The 16,553-nt window shown below is 38.0% G+C and overlaps 1 protein-coding gene and 2 non-coding genes across 3 annotated transcripts; 1 reads left to right on the forward strand and 2 right to left on the reverse strand.

The window, feature by feature from the left end:
- Positions 1-6,143: 6,143 nt before the first annotated feature.
- LOC124193976 lies at positions 6,144-6,982 on the reverse strand. Its single transcript, XM_046587963.1, has 4 exons — positions 6,679-6,982; positions 6,517-6,615; positions 6,226-6,449; positions 6,144-6,147 (listed from the first exon to the last, which is right to left on the reverse strand). Exons 1-4 carry the CDS (start codon positions 6,904-6,906, stop codon positions 6,144-6,146), a joined length of 555 nt encoding a protein of 184 aa, XP_046443919.1. The 5' UTR covers positions 6,907-6,982.
- Positions 6,983-7,757: 775 nt separating this feature from the next.
- On the reverse strand, positions 7,758-7,830 carry Trnak-cuu. Its single transcript has one exon. It is a non-coding gene; the product is annotated as a tRNA-Lys (tRNA).
- A 384-nt stretch (positions 7,831-8,214) lies between these two features.
- Trnan-auu lies at positions 8,215-8,288 on the forward strand. Its single transcript has one exon. It is a non-coding gene; the product is annotated as a tRNA-Asn (tRNA).
- The last annotated feature ends 8,265 nt before the right edge of the window (positions 8,289-16,553 follow it).

Raw genomic sequence — 16,553 nt, forward strand, 5'->3', positions numbered from 1 at the left:
TGTCACGGGCAATCAGTTCGGCACACTTGTCGTTTGAACACAATCAATAAAAGGCACCAAGTCGCTGGCCAACGACACCGGCACAGTCAATCTGGTGGCTTTCACCATTGGCCCTACGCTAGTTACACTTAAACTAAGCCAATGATGCCCCTAGTGGGTCTAACACTCACTTACACACACGCACACAAGCACACCAACACAGCCTACACACAAGCAAACACACGGGGAACTAAACGAACTCAGACAGGAGAATAGTTGCGACCGTCTGACGCAACAGGTAGCCAAGATCTGCTAGGGAAAAAGGGGTTAAAGGAGAAAGTCAGGTCGACGCGAGGCCATCTAGCGCTCGCCCTATAAACAAGAGCATTAGTGAATCAGACTGAACGTGACATTTCTCCCCTCCACGGAGAATGATCGTCCCGATCATTAAATCATTAGAACATTCACAGCAATCACATCATTCACACCATCCGTACACACACAACAAAAGAAAAGGATTCCAGATCAAAACCAATACGTCTTAGTCTTAAATTCTTAATCTTAGTTTACTCTTAACCTTACTCTTATTCTTAGTCGTTATTCTACGCTAACTTAGGAGTAACTTACAACTAAGTGCACTCTTAACCGACTCTATCTCGACACACACAACTTCTCGGAAGCTTTCAAACACTCCTGGAGGGAAGAAACCATCTTCCAACCAACTCTAGCCTGAATCGATTCACACAGTGAAAGCACACTCTTTCACTCCTATCGTGACGGTCCAACCTCTTCACGACACAATCTCGCACCTGTCGTGACGGTCCAACCTCTTCACGACAAAACAAAACAACATACACTCCTGTCATGTCGTGACGGTCCATCCTGCTCACGACACAACAACACAAATCAAACAAGCCAAATACACACGACAAAGCAAATGACACATCGCTCTTCCGTTCCTTGTGCTCCGTATTCGCACACACTCTTCCATTCCTTGTGCTCCGTATTCGCACACACTCTTCCATTCCTTGTGCTCCGTATTCGCACACATCCTTCCATCCTTGTGCTCCGTATTCGCACACACCCTTCCAGCGCTCCGTTTTCCACGCCCTCTCAACCTCTCCAGCGCTCCGTTTTCCGTGCCCTCTCAAACCTCTCCAGCGCTCCGTTTTCCGCGCTCTCACTCACAATCACAGAAACAATTCAGCAAAGCACAATGAGCACAAACAAAAAGGACTCAGACAGAACAAATAAAAGACCAATTGACACCTGACAATGTCTTCACAACACGACACACCCTTCCTTCTTCAAATCTCCACCTTGCCCATCCAATGGCACATCAAACGAATCAACCATTCATTCAACGAATCAAGAATAGAGAGCATCTCGCAACCAATAAGTCTTGGTGGTGGGGGGGGGAAGGCATTAAACAAGTGGCCGTCAACAAGAAAAGAGTCAAAGACTCACAAACAAACATGAGCCAATGCTCTCTCTCTCCAAATCAAAACAGCTATCAATCCTCAAGTACCTGTAAGAAAAAGCTATGAGGGTTAGGGGACACAACTTACAAGCCTTTGAGTCTGGTTCGCACAAAGTCTCACACAAATCACCACCATCCAGGAATAAGACCACAATCGAGACCAGTCTAAATCAAAAAGGAAAACAAAATTAAAATCAGAATCACAAAGTAATTTATGAAAACCAAATAGTGCCCGCTTCAGCTCAGCACCAACGTCAACAAAACGCAAGGGGAAAAATCTGTTGACCGTGTGACTCATCAACACGCATTATCAACGTAAGGAATTCAATGGAAATATCCAATCCAAAACTATCACAAAATAACCTTGGGTCTCTGAAGAAAACAAAAGAATTAAATTGAAAATCTTTATAAACGTTATTAAAAACCAATAGCCTGTGATATCAACACAAACACAGCAGCAACGTCAACATGACGTATAGGAAAATCCAGTAGGCGCGTGACTCATCACTCACGCCACTCCAACGTATGGACCAAAATTGAGTCCAAGAAAAGTAATCCAAAATGCTCAAAAATCAATCTAAAATTAAGCAAGAATCAATTAACTCGTCAAACAAATAAATTGAAACGATACGTGACCAAATCAAAAATAGTAGCAAAACGTTGGACGACGCGACGTAACCAAAACGTCGACGATGAGACGCTGCGACTTTTCCGACACGAACACCAAATTTTCACAAAAATTAAACGCACAATCGCACAAAATCAAAATCAAATGTTCTCAAACAACAAGTGCGGCCGTACTCTGCATCTCCACCATTGTCACGGGCAATCAGTTCGGCACACTTGTCGTTTGAACACAATCAATAAAAGGCACCAAGTCGCTGGCCAACGACACCGGCACAGTCAATCTGGTGGCTTTCACCATTGGCCCTACGCTAGTTACACTTAAACTAAGCCAATGATGCCCCTAGTGGGTCTAATACTAACTTACACACACGCACACAAGCACACCAACACAGCCTACACACAAGCAAACACACGGGGAACTAAACGAACTCAGACAGGAGAATAGTTGCGACCGTCCGACGCATCAGGTAGCCAAGATCTGCTAGGGAAAAAGGGGTTAAAGGAGAAAGTCAGGTCGACGCGAGGCCATCTAGCGCTCGCCCTATAAACAAGAGCATTAGTGAATCAAACTGAACGTGACAGTATTTTAAAGTCTAACTAAGTATTGGGATGAGAAATTGCTGAAAAACGTTTGGCCGGGTAAGTTAAAAAACATTAAAGTTGCAAAAAAATCTCAAAAGGACTCTTTACATGGTTGCAGCAGTAACGTTACAATGGTGCATGGATGGAAATTTTGTGAAACGCATCGATTGTTTTGGGGAAAAAAAGCAACATCTCCCTGAGTTGTGCACGGCTAGCAATATTTTTCTAGAATCAGACGAAGAAAGAGCCATCATCAATGCACTTTTAGCACTTCAAGGCTTTAGTGTATAACTTGCTTTAATTGGCACTTTGTTAATAAGATTACTTTTTTGTAAAAAAGCTAATAAAAAAAAAATTTGATTGACAATCCCAGCCTAAAGCCTTTCCAAAGTGACTGCACAAGTAGCTAATGCATCAGGTTTAAGTATTCCTACTCATACCGTAATGCAAACTGCAATTATGGGCGCTGCTGGAAAAGACATGGATCAAATATCATTGTTTAATAAAACCTGCCAACGTCAAGAAGTGAAAGCAGATTAGAGAAAATTGAAACAACAAAATCGAATTTCATTTGAGAATATTCCGCCTCTTCTTGTGGATGTCGCAGTACTTTGGGGTTTTAAATTGTTTTAGTAAGTTTAAATCAGCTTTTATTTTGTATCATTTTCTCATTCAATAAAACAGTGATGTTAGGTATTTCACTGATGGAGACCGGAAAAGCCAGTATGTGAAAAGCCTTCCCACATAGCACACTTCATCCGTCGGATGTCTGAATGAGAGCCGCATATCCGATTGACAGCCATGTCCCGTACGGGATGTAAAATGGATGTCCAATGCTATACGTATTGGCTGTCCCTGGGATGAGCAAAAACAACATCCTATTGACATCCGTAATACATCCAAGTATAGATATTTAATCACGTAAAGTAATTTTCTTTGAAGACGTTGAATTTTTACTTGTTTTAACAAAAAAATATCAGCCGCAAAGGCGCGATTTTAAAAATTCCTTTAGGTAGAAAAATTATTTCGAAATTTTGTTTGCCTTCAGACATGATATGGATGAGAAGAAACTTTATTTTTTAAACTAAAGTTAAAAATAACATTAAATTTGCGTAATCGGATTGTTTTTTAAAATGAGTTCATTAACGAAATAAGTTTAACATAAAAATTTCAAGCAATAAAGATATCACATCAGACTCGTTAGTTTAATTGATTTCGTAAACGTTTCACTGTTGAAATTTAAAAAAAGAATTATTCGGATTCTCATGAAAATGTGCCTTTATTGCGAACGAAGGCTGATTTCAAAGACTTATAAGAATACGAGTAACCTGAGCCCCGTTTGAATCCGGGGAATTTTGGTCTAGCGTAAAGTTGGACTGTTTTTCTATTCGCTTTTCTGTAGATTAATCATCTGCCCGTAAAAGAATTTATCGTGAGAAATCTGCCCAGTACCTTACTATAAGATTTCGTCATCACGGCGAGACATCTGGTGGTGATGCTGGTTGTTGCGTCATCAAAGATTGCGTCATCACGGCGACGACATCTGGTGGTGATGGGCATGTTTGGGCATGTTCCATTTTGGGGGAGGAGCCTGTGTTGACACAGACACAGGCTCCTCCCCCCAAAATGTCCGTGACAGACACAGGCGCCTCCCCCAAAAGCTTGCTGTTTTATTATATATGAATTTCCCTAGACTGACTTAATTTCGATATCTTATTAATGGCTTGTCGGTAAAGCGCTGGGATTCCACCCAGTCGGTCCGGGTTCGAATCCCGGTAGAGTCAAATCTTCTATCAGTGAAAATAACTTTTCAGTAAGAAATTAAATTTGGAATAAAGAAGGAAATATAAAAGAAATGTAAGAGGATGTGTTAGAGACAGGAAATAAATATTTATTTCTAAACGCGAAATCAAAGCCCAGGAACGTCATATTAATATCCGTAATAATGAACCTGGGATGTCCGTCGGCGCCGATTTGGGTAGGTCTTCTAACGTTTTTCCGACCTCTAAACGCCCTCCTGTGCGGATGTCTGGCGGTCCAGTGGATGTTCGACGGATGTTTTGAAGGTCCGAGTACGACATCTGTCGAACATCCGTGGGACTGCCCTGTGTTATGTGGGTTAACTTTTGGGAATACCAGTGTTGCTCAATGCGACACTGCTTTTAACTTTTTAGATGATTAGCAGCTTTTAAATCTGCTATTTGCTATCGTGTTTGATTGGACATCTTCAGACACTGGTCGACAAACAGGCTGCTGTACAGTATGGTACAAAACAAATCCGAACAGCGATTTTATTTTTGAAAGCCAGCTGGCAAGCACAGCTGGTCTAATATCCGTCTATTCGACGTATGTTTATCCATTCTTCGCCGCCTCTATTTTTCGTCGAAAAAAATACGACGATACTACGTACTTTTCAAACAGCTCGTTTGTTTAATCGTCGTAAATTTTTTTTCGTAATGTGCATCATTCGTTGACGGAGAAAATCCAAATAGTTTCCGTGACAAGTTCATTTTGAACTTGCTGTGTGTTGAATCCAATGCTTTTTGAATATCGTACACTCAACTAAAAGTTTGAACATAATCACTGAACATAACTGACTATGGGCCTCTTCTGACTGGGAATCAGTAAAAAGTTTGACAAAATAAACCAAATTTTAGAGCACCATCATCACATTTGGTAATGCACTTACACAATTTCTGAGTGTCTTATTTACCATTACATAAGCATATTTCATTTAGAAAAATGAATTATATTTTACATTGCATCACTTATAATTTACATTGAGTTAATTTCACAAATTTTGATTGCCATTCCTCATTTATTGCTGCATTTAGGGGCTTTAGGTACTTACACATAAACCGGAATCATGGATTTTGGTGAAGCAAACTGGGTCAGCTACACCGAATTTCCAAATAGCCTGGTTTTGGATTAGTATTGCCACCAGTTTCGGAATTTTTTTGTGCCCTGTTATTTCGTTCATTTCCTCCTCACTTTTGTTCTTTTGGTCACCGCTGCCAGATTTAGTAATTTTCGTTATTTTTTTAATGCAATGATTTTATTGACGTCAAGACATTCGTCACATTTGACATGTGTGAAAAGTGATTATCCACTTTACGATTCCTTACCTATAATACTATAAGACAAACCATTAGGAAATCTCAAACTTACACTATAGCACCTCTAGCGGTCAGATCATGCCTGAATGGATATTTACTACCCTTAATGGAAATCTGACCGCTAGAGTGCTGTGTACAGTACCGTCCAGGTTTAAAGAATGGGATAGGGGGAAAAAGTTACACTAAGGGGATATAGCTCGAACGCCGGCCTACTAGTTAAGTATGCCATGGCTTGACTTACGAATGCTGTAAGACTTGGGTGGGAAAAAGATCACACCATCATAGATGTTGCCAAGTGTAAACTAATAAATCAACATGTAAAACTGTGGTGAAAATGTGTGTTTTTTCAGTATTTAAAATTATCTGTCAATTCATAATAAGTAAAGTCAAGTAGAAAAAATATGGAAGAAAGATATATTTCATGGAAAAAATCTTCGATACATGTATTTCTGTAGTCCTCGAAACATTTTCATTAACCACATATTTGAAACAAACACACAGTACACAGACTGATGATGAGTGAGTGATTTGCAAGTAAAAACCTCATCATCTTGAGTATCAGAAATAGCAGAATCGTCAGAATTACTGTGATGTTGATCTTGAAGTAACCCATGTTGTTGATGTTCGATGTTGCTGGCATTGACTGCTGAATAATAATTTTCTATCTATTTTGAAAAGTAAAAACCATATTTATTATACTTTAAAATAAACTTTGTGCAAAATGTATAATACCTCGCTTGTGTCTTCACTGAAAACCTCCCCATGGTTTAATTGAACCACTTGAGACACTGGATTACCATCTCTATTTTGGCAACATAGGTTTTTGACGGACTGCAGCATATGAATATCAGTGATTATTATTGGAAATCCGTTTTCTCATTTAATGATAATTACCTCAGAGTTTGAACTTGTTGAAGGTTGTAAAGGCCAAATCACCGACGATGACGCTAGCAAATGTGTTGGTGGGCTGGCAAGGCCGTCACAATTTGACTGCAACAACTCCTTTGCTGCAATCACTCTTAACTCTTTTACTTTTTCATCCATTAACAATTCATTTTTTATTCGTCTTTTAACGGTTTTCTTATGTAAAAGACCGGTGTCACAGGCATTTCTTTTAGACATATTCACGCTTAAAAAAACTCAAATATTGGATGATGACATATGAAAGTGAAAAAATTTGCAGACGAGATTTTTGTGCTGTTTGACATTTCAAACAATGGTGCCAGGCTTATTATTAGGGCGTATATATATAAAAAGGTTGTTAGTAAGTCCCTTCAAATATTTAAAATTCTTTCTTTCTTTATTTTTTTTTTAAATTTTATATAAAAATATCCGTCTACGATGATTATAAAGACATAAGTTTATATTATCAACTATGTATGTGTATATATTATTCACTCAACCAAATAAAAATATATAGATACATCACGATAGCTAACGGTCAGTTGCCAATCGGCTAAAATTTTCGTATACGGAAAATCGAAATATTATTAGCTTTTTCTCTGCTATAACATTACTGTGTTTGCACAACTCACATATCTAAGCTAAACGAAGTAATGAAGCGGCTAAACAACTATAAGCTATCCAATTTCATACTTAAAATAGCTCTAGCTTACATATGTTAAGTTAATTCTAGATAAGGAAAGCTAAACTTATCTAACTAAAAACTCCCCTATCTAGGACTAGCTAGTAGATAGCTGGTAGCTATTTTGGGCAGCGAGCATTTTCGTACGGGAAGGAATATGGCCTTTGCAAAAATGCAGAATATGCATCTGATTGACAGTCTTTCTAAAAAATACTCATCTGTTTCCACCTAGGATCGAACTGAGGTCCTTGAGCGTGTTAGACCGACGTGATAACCACTAAACTATGGAAAATTACTGTCAACACTGAATTTTTCTGAAATGACTACAAAATACTAACGATGGTCTCCCAACATCTAAATTAAATCTACTATATTTGCAAATATGTAACGCCCAACGGGGGGCTCGAACCCCCGACCCTGAGATTAAGAGTCTCATGCTCTACCGACTGAGCTAGCCAGGCCTGAATTAAGGGTCTATTCCAATGTTATGAATCGAGTTTTAATTGACCATATTTTGTGCTGTCCACTAGCCGTGAACGAAGTTTTTTGATGATTGTTTGGTTCTTTGTGGGGAGTTCACAGTTGCCTTATACTTCTAATCGTCTAGATGAGATACACTACTATAACTATTTATTTTTTTTTACTTTTCCTTGGATATTATTTATTTCCATAGCTTTTCTGATGCTTTCACCTAGGAACGAAATGAGGATTTTCTGCTTGTGAAGACGACGTGATAGCCTCTTCACTATGACATACCGGAAGTCAACTGCAAGATTTTATTAGTGTTGGCCTTAGTAAAAATGTAATGTTTTCTTTCCTAATGGAAGTCGTTAGCCAATCAGCATGCCTCTGTGGCGCAATTGGCTATCGCGTTCGGCTATTAACCGGAAGGCTGGTGGTTCGATCCCACCCAGGCGCGCATGGTGATTGAAATCTATTGCTCTATTTTAAACTCTTCTTCTCATGACTTTATACCCGACTAAAGCTTGCATTGTAGAGTGCACACTCACGATATGGCTTCTTTAGCTGATGATTGTTGAATCTACTGAACATTTGCAGCGTAGGGTGCACACGCATCATGTTAATTTTCTTGTGGAGCTACTGTTCCAGGTTCAGGTGTAATCTATCATAGATTCCCCTCTGCTGATGTTTATGGACTTCTTCCCCATCCAGCGCAAGTCATTTCCCACATTCCTAAAACCAAAGGGCATTGTCGATTGGCTAAAGAAGAAAGTCTCTTAAGGGCTATATCACCTGCACAACAACCGAAGTCGCCATTGATCCCCCCTCTCTGTTGACTTCTTCCGGATACTGCATTGCGAATATTTTCAGATTGTCAGAGTGTAGATTTCATTCACAACCCGTACGAAAATTTCAGCCTGTTTGTAGCTGACCGTTAGCTTACAACGCGGGGGCTATTAGCTTATCATGCCAAGCTTACAGTGAGGTTTTTTTGTCCCTTTTCCCACTGGACAAAAACAGCTAAAAGCCATTAAAAATTATGTTGTCTACAGCTGACTTCTAGTTGAAAAGTTCCAATGTATTTTTAATTAAGATTTCCCTAGCTTTTTCTTTCGAGCTAAAAATGGACTTTTAGACAGTTGAATTTAAGCTCATTTGTAGCATATTAAAAATGAATTATTTTACCGGAAATATATTTATGCCTAATACACCTATATTTTAATAAAATTAACTTAAATAAATAAATCAAAATATTTTCTCTCGTCTTTGTATTTTCATCAAACATCTGAACAGATGTTTGATGTTTAACAAGGCATGTTTAAAAACACAGCAGCACATACTCTCTTAAAATGTAATAGATAACATTTTAAGAGAGTAACACAAAAACAAATCGTGAAAAATAAAAAAAAAAGTAAAGAAAGTTTCGAGACTGGTGAGAGGCGATATCTTCTATTCATGGTCTGATTGTGGATTTTTCTTCTTTTTTAGGTGGGTGTGACAGGCCAATAACCTTGCTCCAATTGCCTTATCGATTTGGGTGGTTGATAGAACAGCCATAGTCGTAACGCTCCCTTTTTCATCCTTGATTGAAAATGCCTCGTCCCATGCTGCTTGCATGAAATCTAATAAATAAAATTGTTATTTATAATACATCGTAAATCTCTATAAACTTGTTTGGTTTCTTACTGTAATAGCCTCTTGGATTTTGTCCGGAATTTTCGGTTTTGGAATAGCGTCAGGAATTCCTGGACTTTTTCTGCCTGACAGTGACATATTTGCCAGTTGCTCAGGTGAAAATAAATTTTCCAAGATGACAGTAACTGCGCGATTCCGAGAAAACTCTGTCTGACCACTAGACTTCAAGATTGTTTTCACTTTTTTAGGCACAGATTCGCAGATGAAAACTTCTCCCCATAGTTTTACCTACACTAACAATAAGCATTTAAGAAATAAAGCCCTTTTACTATTTTTTAAAATCTATTACCAATTTTGCACCGATGTGGCAAGAACTTGACGATGGACTACTTAAATATTGCGATGGAACACCAAAACATGGAGGTTGTACATTTAGTTGACTGTGCACTGCTGGTGATGATATGATCCCAACGAGACTTTTCATTCCCTCAAGTGTTTCCTTCATCTCTATAAATATATAAGGTCATTTATACACACGCAAAATTTGAAAATATATAAATTATACCTCGGACAAGAACTATCGGCTCTTCTTTCTCCAAACCTTCAATTTTTTCTCTTAGCTCAATATTTTCAAATTCGTTAGATGCAATGGTATTGTAGTCAGTAACTTTTCTTCTAAAACCCGATTTTTTTCCCTCAATGATTCATTTTCCTGAATAAATCACAAGGAAGGAAATTGTTAAGTGAATAGAAAGGAATTGTCATGACAAAAATAAATATAATAACGCACTTACTTTTTTTAATTCTTCGATAATAATATCTTTGCAATCAAGATTTGGAACATTGTCACTACCAGAAGGCAGAGCACCCGAGTTTTCTTTCTCACTTATGATGACAAAGACTTGATCCTTATGAACCTTTGTTTCTTTTTGATGTTCATTACTAGGAGACACATCTGCTATCTGCCTTGATTGTGATGAAGTTGAGTGTATACTTCCAAAAAAGTCATCATCCTTTTCCTTTTCTTCTTCAAAGTTTGAGTCTATTAAACAATCAAGTGAGAATGTAAAATTATTTTGGCAGATAATTAAAGTGGACCAAATTTACCAGAACTTTCAGGGTATTCTAATTTTCTTTTTACACCCTGTTTTTATGGCACCAGTGATTCAATAGCCTTTTGTTGGAATGGAACTGCCGAGGGAACTGCTGCCTTTGGTTTAGCCAGAGAAGTTGATTTTGACTTGACAGGCACTGTTTTCTGTTTGACTGCAGAAACCTCTTTTGATTGTTGAACAGAAGGAACGTTAACAGACTTTCTTAGACTTTTCATTATTCCTGGTGTGGGACACTTTGATGTTGGATAACTGTTTGTTCTTTTTCCTACAGTTGTCTTCAACAACTCTTTGCCATGAAGTTCTAGTAGAAGCTTGTTCCTTTCAGCTGAAATTTCTTTCGAACTCTCTGTAAATTGTGACAAAAACCAAACAATAGTAAAGAGTAGGAAATTGTTGATGTAATTGTCATACCAGAAAAGCAGTTTACAACACCAGACTTAAAAATGTGCTTCCATCACCATCAGTGAAATCCTTCGAATAACTAAAAAGGTTCCACTCCGTCTTGGAGGTAGAATTCCATCTATGTTTGAAGAAAGGGGTTGATGTTTTAAAGAATCAGTTACTGTAACAATACTTCTAACATTTACCTAAAGGCAACCGTCTTTTTACTTGCTATCCAGGAATTAAGCAGAGTTTCACAGTCTTCTTTAGTTTCACTTATTGGTAAAGGAAGTTTCGGTCTGAAAAACGAACTAGGAGATGTTATAAAAACTCCATCAGAAGCAGTGACCAGAATATAAAGTCCAGAAGGGTTGTTTTGAACTATATTGTTGGTCATCTTTGAAACAAATTGCTAAATATGACTAAAAAAGCACATAAGGTCTTGGACAGGATTCGTCGTGCTTGACTTACGAATGCTGTAAGACTTGGGCGGGAAAAAGATCACACCATCATAGATGTTGCCAAGTGTAAACTAATAAATCAACATGTAAAACTGTGGTGAAAATTTGTGTTTTTTTGCAGTATTTAAAATCATCTGTCAATTCATAATAAGTGAAGTCAAGTAGAAATATATGGAAGAAAGATATATTTCATGGAAAAAATCTTCGATACATGTATTTCTGTAGTCCTCGAAACATTTTCATTGACCACATATTTGAAACAAACACACAGTACACAGACTGATGATGAGTGAGTGATTTGCAAGTAAAAACCTCATCATCTTGAGTATCAGAAATAGCAGAATCGTCAGAATTACTGTGATGTTGATCTTGAAGTAACCCATGTTGTTGATGTTCGATGTTGCTGGCATTGACTGCTGAATAATAATTTTCAATCTATTTCGAAAAGTAAAAACCATATTTATTATACTTTAAAATAAACTTTGTGCAAAATGTATAATACCTCGCTTGTGTCTTCACTGAAAACCTCCCCATGGTTTAATTGAACCACTTGAGACACTGGATTACCATCTCTATTTTGGCAACATAGGTTTTTGACGGACTGCAGCATATGATTATCAGTGTGTAGCGAGGCGGGAGCGATGCCTCTCAAGGTGAAAGCCGTCAGCCTTTTATGACAAGGCGCTTTCAACCTTGATACTTAGGTTGCTTCAGATGGTGCAATGTTAATTGCGCCATCCGACAAACATCTTTCTCTTTTTGCACCACCACATCCTGGTGATGGTGCAACTGTATACGTGTCTTTATCTATGTTGCAATAACTAACCCCAAGTATAAAAAGCCCACGCTCTGCCTCATCCCGGCAGAGTGATTCCGGCAGTGTACTCCCTAACAAGTGGTAAATAAAGTTTCCTTATAATCTACTTTGTGTTTGTGTTTGTGTTAGTGTTAGTATAAGTGTAACTTCAGTGTGAGTTTATATTGTGATCGTCCAACCATCACAAATTGGTGAACGTGCCAGCATGGCTTCGAACATCCGACCTTTTTTCAACAATCATCGAGGAAGGAGTGAAACACCAAAGCGGTAAGTGAATGACGACTCCTACGTTACCTTCTAAAAATACATCTTATGCTGCTTTAAACGAGTCCCTGATAGGGGAGATAGACTTAGAAGAAAACAGTTACACCAGATCCCTTCCACAAAATATTTTACCCATTAGAGAAAGATTTTTCTTTATCGCAGTGGAACGAGTTAATTAAAATTACAACAAGACGTCGCCAGTAAAGAATTATCATTAGATTCTTTAAGGCAAATGAACAAAGGGTTAAACTTGATTATATAGACTTGAGATATAGCTACGTTACAACAACAGTTAGCACAGCAAACAGCACAAAATCACTCAACCTCCAAACATGACTTCGACTCCTCCAACACCGCCGACCGCTCCTATACAAATTTCTTTAAACCAACAGCAAGGCCCTAGAGCACCTTCCCCCGATCCAAACAATGTTCCATTGACTAAAAGTCATCTCCGTGAACTATACTCACAGGATGAACGAAAATCAATTCCAGTTTACAAAGGGAAAAGAGGAGATCAACTTATAAATAATTGGTTAAAAGACGCCAAAAGAGTAGCGCAAAGCGCAGGATGGAACGCAAAGGATAAAATTAAATATTTTTTCAGATAGATTAAGAGGTGATGCCGCGGATTGGCACAGTGACTACATAGATCACGCTGCGGATAAAGAAGATTACGATGCGTGGGAGAAAGCTATCATTAGCAGATTTTTAACGGAAACAGAGATCGAGAACCTTAAGAAACAATTAAATGAACTAAAACAGATGCCTGATCAGAGTACCCAAACTTATGTTTCAAAACTTAATCATTTGTATGACATTATTCATGGAAAAGAAATCGTTCTTGATGAAACAATTGCACCTCCTGAAGCCGTAGTTCTGGCTAGATCCCTTAGGAAAATTAGAGGAGAAGCAAAACAAAAGATATTGTTAAAAGGCTTGTTACCAAAAATAGTACAGGCCGTGTGGACCAGAATTGACGTAAATAGCCATTATGAAGATGTTTGCGAGATAGTTTATGCAGCAGAAACTATAGTAAATAGAATGGAGCAGAATGAAGAGAAAAGTCTGAAAGCAACAATTGCAGGTATTTCGACTCACGAAGACGAGCAAGACGTAGAGCTTCAAAGACAGAAAAAGAAGCTTTCCAAACTTGAAAAACTAGTAGGTCTAAATATCGAACAGCGACCATAGGACTTTTAACCACACCAATGTACATAAATTACCAATTATAGCTAATGTAGCTCAGCTAATGAGAATACCAGTAACATTTAGTAACCTTAAGACACAAGCATTAATAGATACCAGTGCAGCTGCAAGCTTCTTAGCACACCGTTTGTTAATATGCATACCGTATAATGATATTAAAGAATTAAAATTGTCTGACCCAAACGTACAGTTATTTAGAACAGTTTCAGTAGTAGTAGTTAAACCTATTGGTAGATATAAATTAAGCATTAGATTAGCTCGTAGACACCCATTTATTCACCTATTTTATGTTATAACAGATCTAGATGGAGGTTGTATTTTAGGCTATGATTTCTTCGCAGCTAACAAGATTGTTATTAACCCCAGTGAACGTAGTATTAGTTATACACATGAGAATGAATTAAGAAACTTGATCATACCTCCTTTATCAATATGTTCAATCAGTATAGCCACACCTCCACAGCTCGATTTAGCAGGAGTCCCAGTGGAACAGAAAGAAAATTTGAAAAACCTGTTGCTTAGTTATTTTTCCCTTTTCACCGAAAATATTAATGAGTTGGGTAAAGCGAAATCGATTAAACATTCAATTCATACCACGCAATTACCAGATGTTATGCCCATGAGAGGCACTTCAAAGATACTGGGATTAGTAGTGAAAAAAAAAAAAAAAAACAGATTGAGGATATGTTAAGAAATAATATCATCAGACCAAGTACCAGCCCATTTGCCTGTCCTATCTTGCTCGTAACGAAGAAGGAAGAAGGTCAAATGAGGTTTTGTGTCGACTATCGCCCGCTAAACAATGTAACAGTTAGAGACAGATATCCAATTCCCAATATTAAGTTGATTATCGATAGCCTTCACGGCGCAAAATATTTTTCAACTTTGGATTTGCTCAGTGGATATTGGCAAATCGAAATAGAAGAAAAGCATAAATACAAAATTTGCTTTCATATGCGCGTATGGACTTTACGAGTTCAACTGCATGCCTTTTGGTTTGTGCAATGCTCCGAGTACTACTTTCCAGAGGGAAATGAACACCTTATTTAAAGATGTCTTGTATGAATTTGTACTTGTTTATTTGGACGACATCATCGTTTTTAGTAAAACGATGGATGAACATATTCGACACTTGCGGATAGTATTCGACCTGCTAACACAAGAGAATCTTAAACTTAAGATAAGTAAATGTGACTTCTTTAAGACAAAGATAAAGTACCTAGTGGATTTCATCCCGACGACGGAAAAAAAAACGTTCCATACTAAACTACCCTGAACCGTTGAACGTTAAGCAATTATCGTCCTTTTTAGGTTTGGCTAATTATTATCGCAAATTCGTACGCGAGTACGCGGAAATAGCTCATTTTTTTGACAGAACTAACGAAAAAAGATAGTAAATGGGTATGGGGCGAGAAAGAAAGGGACGCCTTTCAACGTATCAAACATTGCCTAACCAGCAATCCACTTCTGAGGTATCCAGATTTTACCATGGGAATTTCTAGTCTACGTGGACGCCTCAGGATACGGGATTGGTGAAGTATTAGCGCAGATACAGTATACACCGCCCTCAGAAACGGATCCAGAAACCATACACGGAGAACACGAAGTAGTAATAGCATACACTTCGCGACATTTAGACGAACGAGAACGTATTTGGAATATTTCAGAAAAAGAATGTTTAGCCATTGTACATGCATTAGAGCATTTCAGACCATATCTTTATGGTAGAACTTTTAGAGTATTTACAGATCATAAACCGTTAGAAACATTGATGAAGAAAAAGGACCCACACGGAAGATTAGCACGTTGGGCGTACGAAATGCAGGCATATAATATGACACTTATACACCGTCCTGGCCAGGAGAATCAAAATGCAGATGGTTTAAATAGACAACCACTCCCAGTAATAGGCGCTATATAAAACCCGAAATAATGCAAAACGATTGGATAACAGCGCAACGTAACGACAAATATTGCAAAGAAATAATTCGAATAATTAGTGAATGCGAAAACGACAAACAAGAATTTCAATTTGATAATGCAGGTTTACTCGTAACCTATGACGGAAAAATTGTAGTACCAAAAGAAAAGATAGAAGAAATACTAAAGATGAATCATGACCACATGTTAGCAGGGCATTTAAAAGTTGCAAAGAGCTTAGCGAGAATTAAACGCCAATACCTTTGGCCCGGACTAGGCAACGACGTTAAAGCATATGTGAGCAATTGCATCACATGTGCTAAACGAAAAGCCTACGGCTCAATTAAAGCACCACTTAAACCTTTGCCACCTGTAACCAAAGTTTGGGAACAGATTGCAATGGATATAGTTGGACCGGTCACGGAAAGTAGTAATGGAAACAAATATATATTAGTTCTGTCTGATTATGCAAGTAGATTTGTTATGACCATTCCAATGGAGAATCAAAAAGCTTATACGATAGCTGAACACTTAGTAAAGAAAGTTTATACTAAATATGGTCCACCAGAAAGAGTACTAACCGATCAAGGTACCAATTTTCTTTCAAAACTTATCTCTCATATCTGTGTGTTATTTAAAATCAAGCAGATCAAGACCACTAGTTACCACCCACAAACAGATATTTTTGTAGAAAGATTTAATCGCACACTATGCGATATGCTTGCTTGCTATGTTAACGAAGAACCAGAGTCTTGGGATATGTACCTCGACTTTGTTACATTCGCTTATAACACTTCGCAACACTCAAGCATCGATAGTTGTCCATTTAATCTATTCTTTAAACGTAATCCAACTATACCCAATGACATTGCGATAACGCAAGACTTTCAAGTCTTTGAAGACGACGATGACTACGAAAGACT

The sequence above is a fragment of the Daphnia pulex genome, chromosome 5, assembly GCF_021134715.1.
Source record: "Daphnia pulex isolate KAP4 chromosome 5, ASM2113471v1".
Taxonomy (NCBI): domain Eukaryota; kingdom Metazoa; phylum Arthropoda; class Branchiopoda; order Diplostraca; family Daphniidae; genus Daphnia; species Daphnia pulex.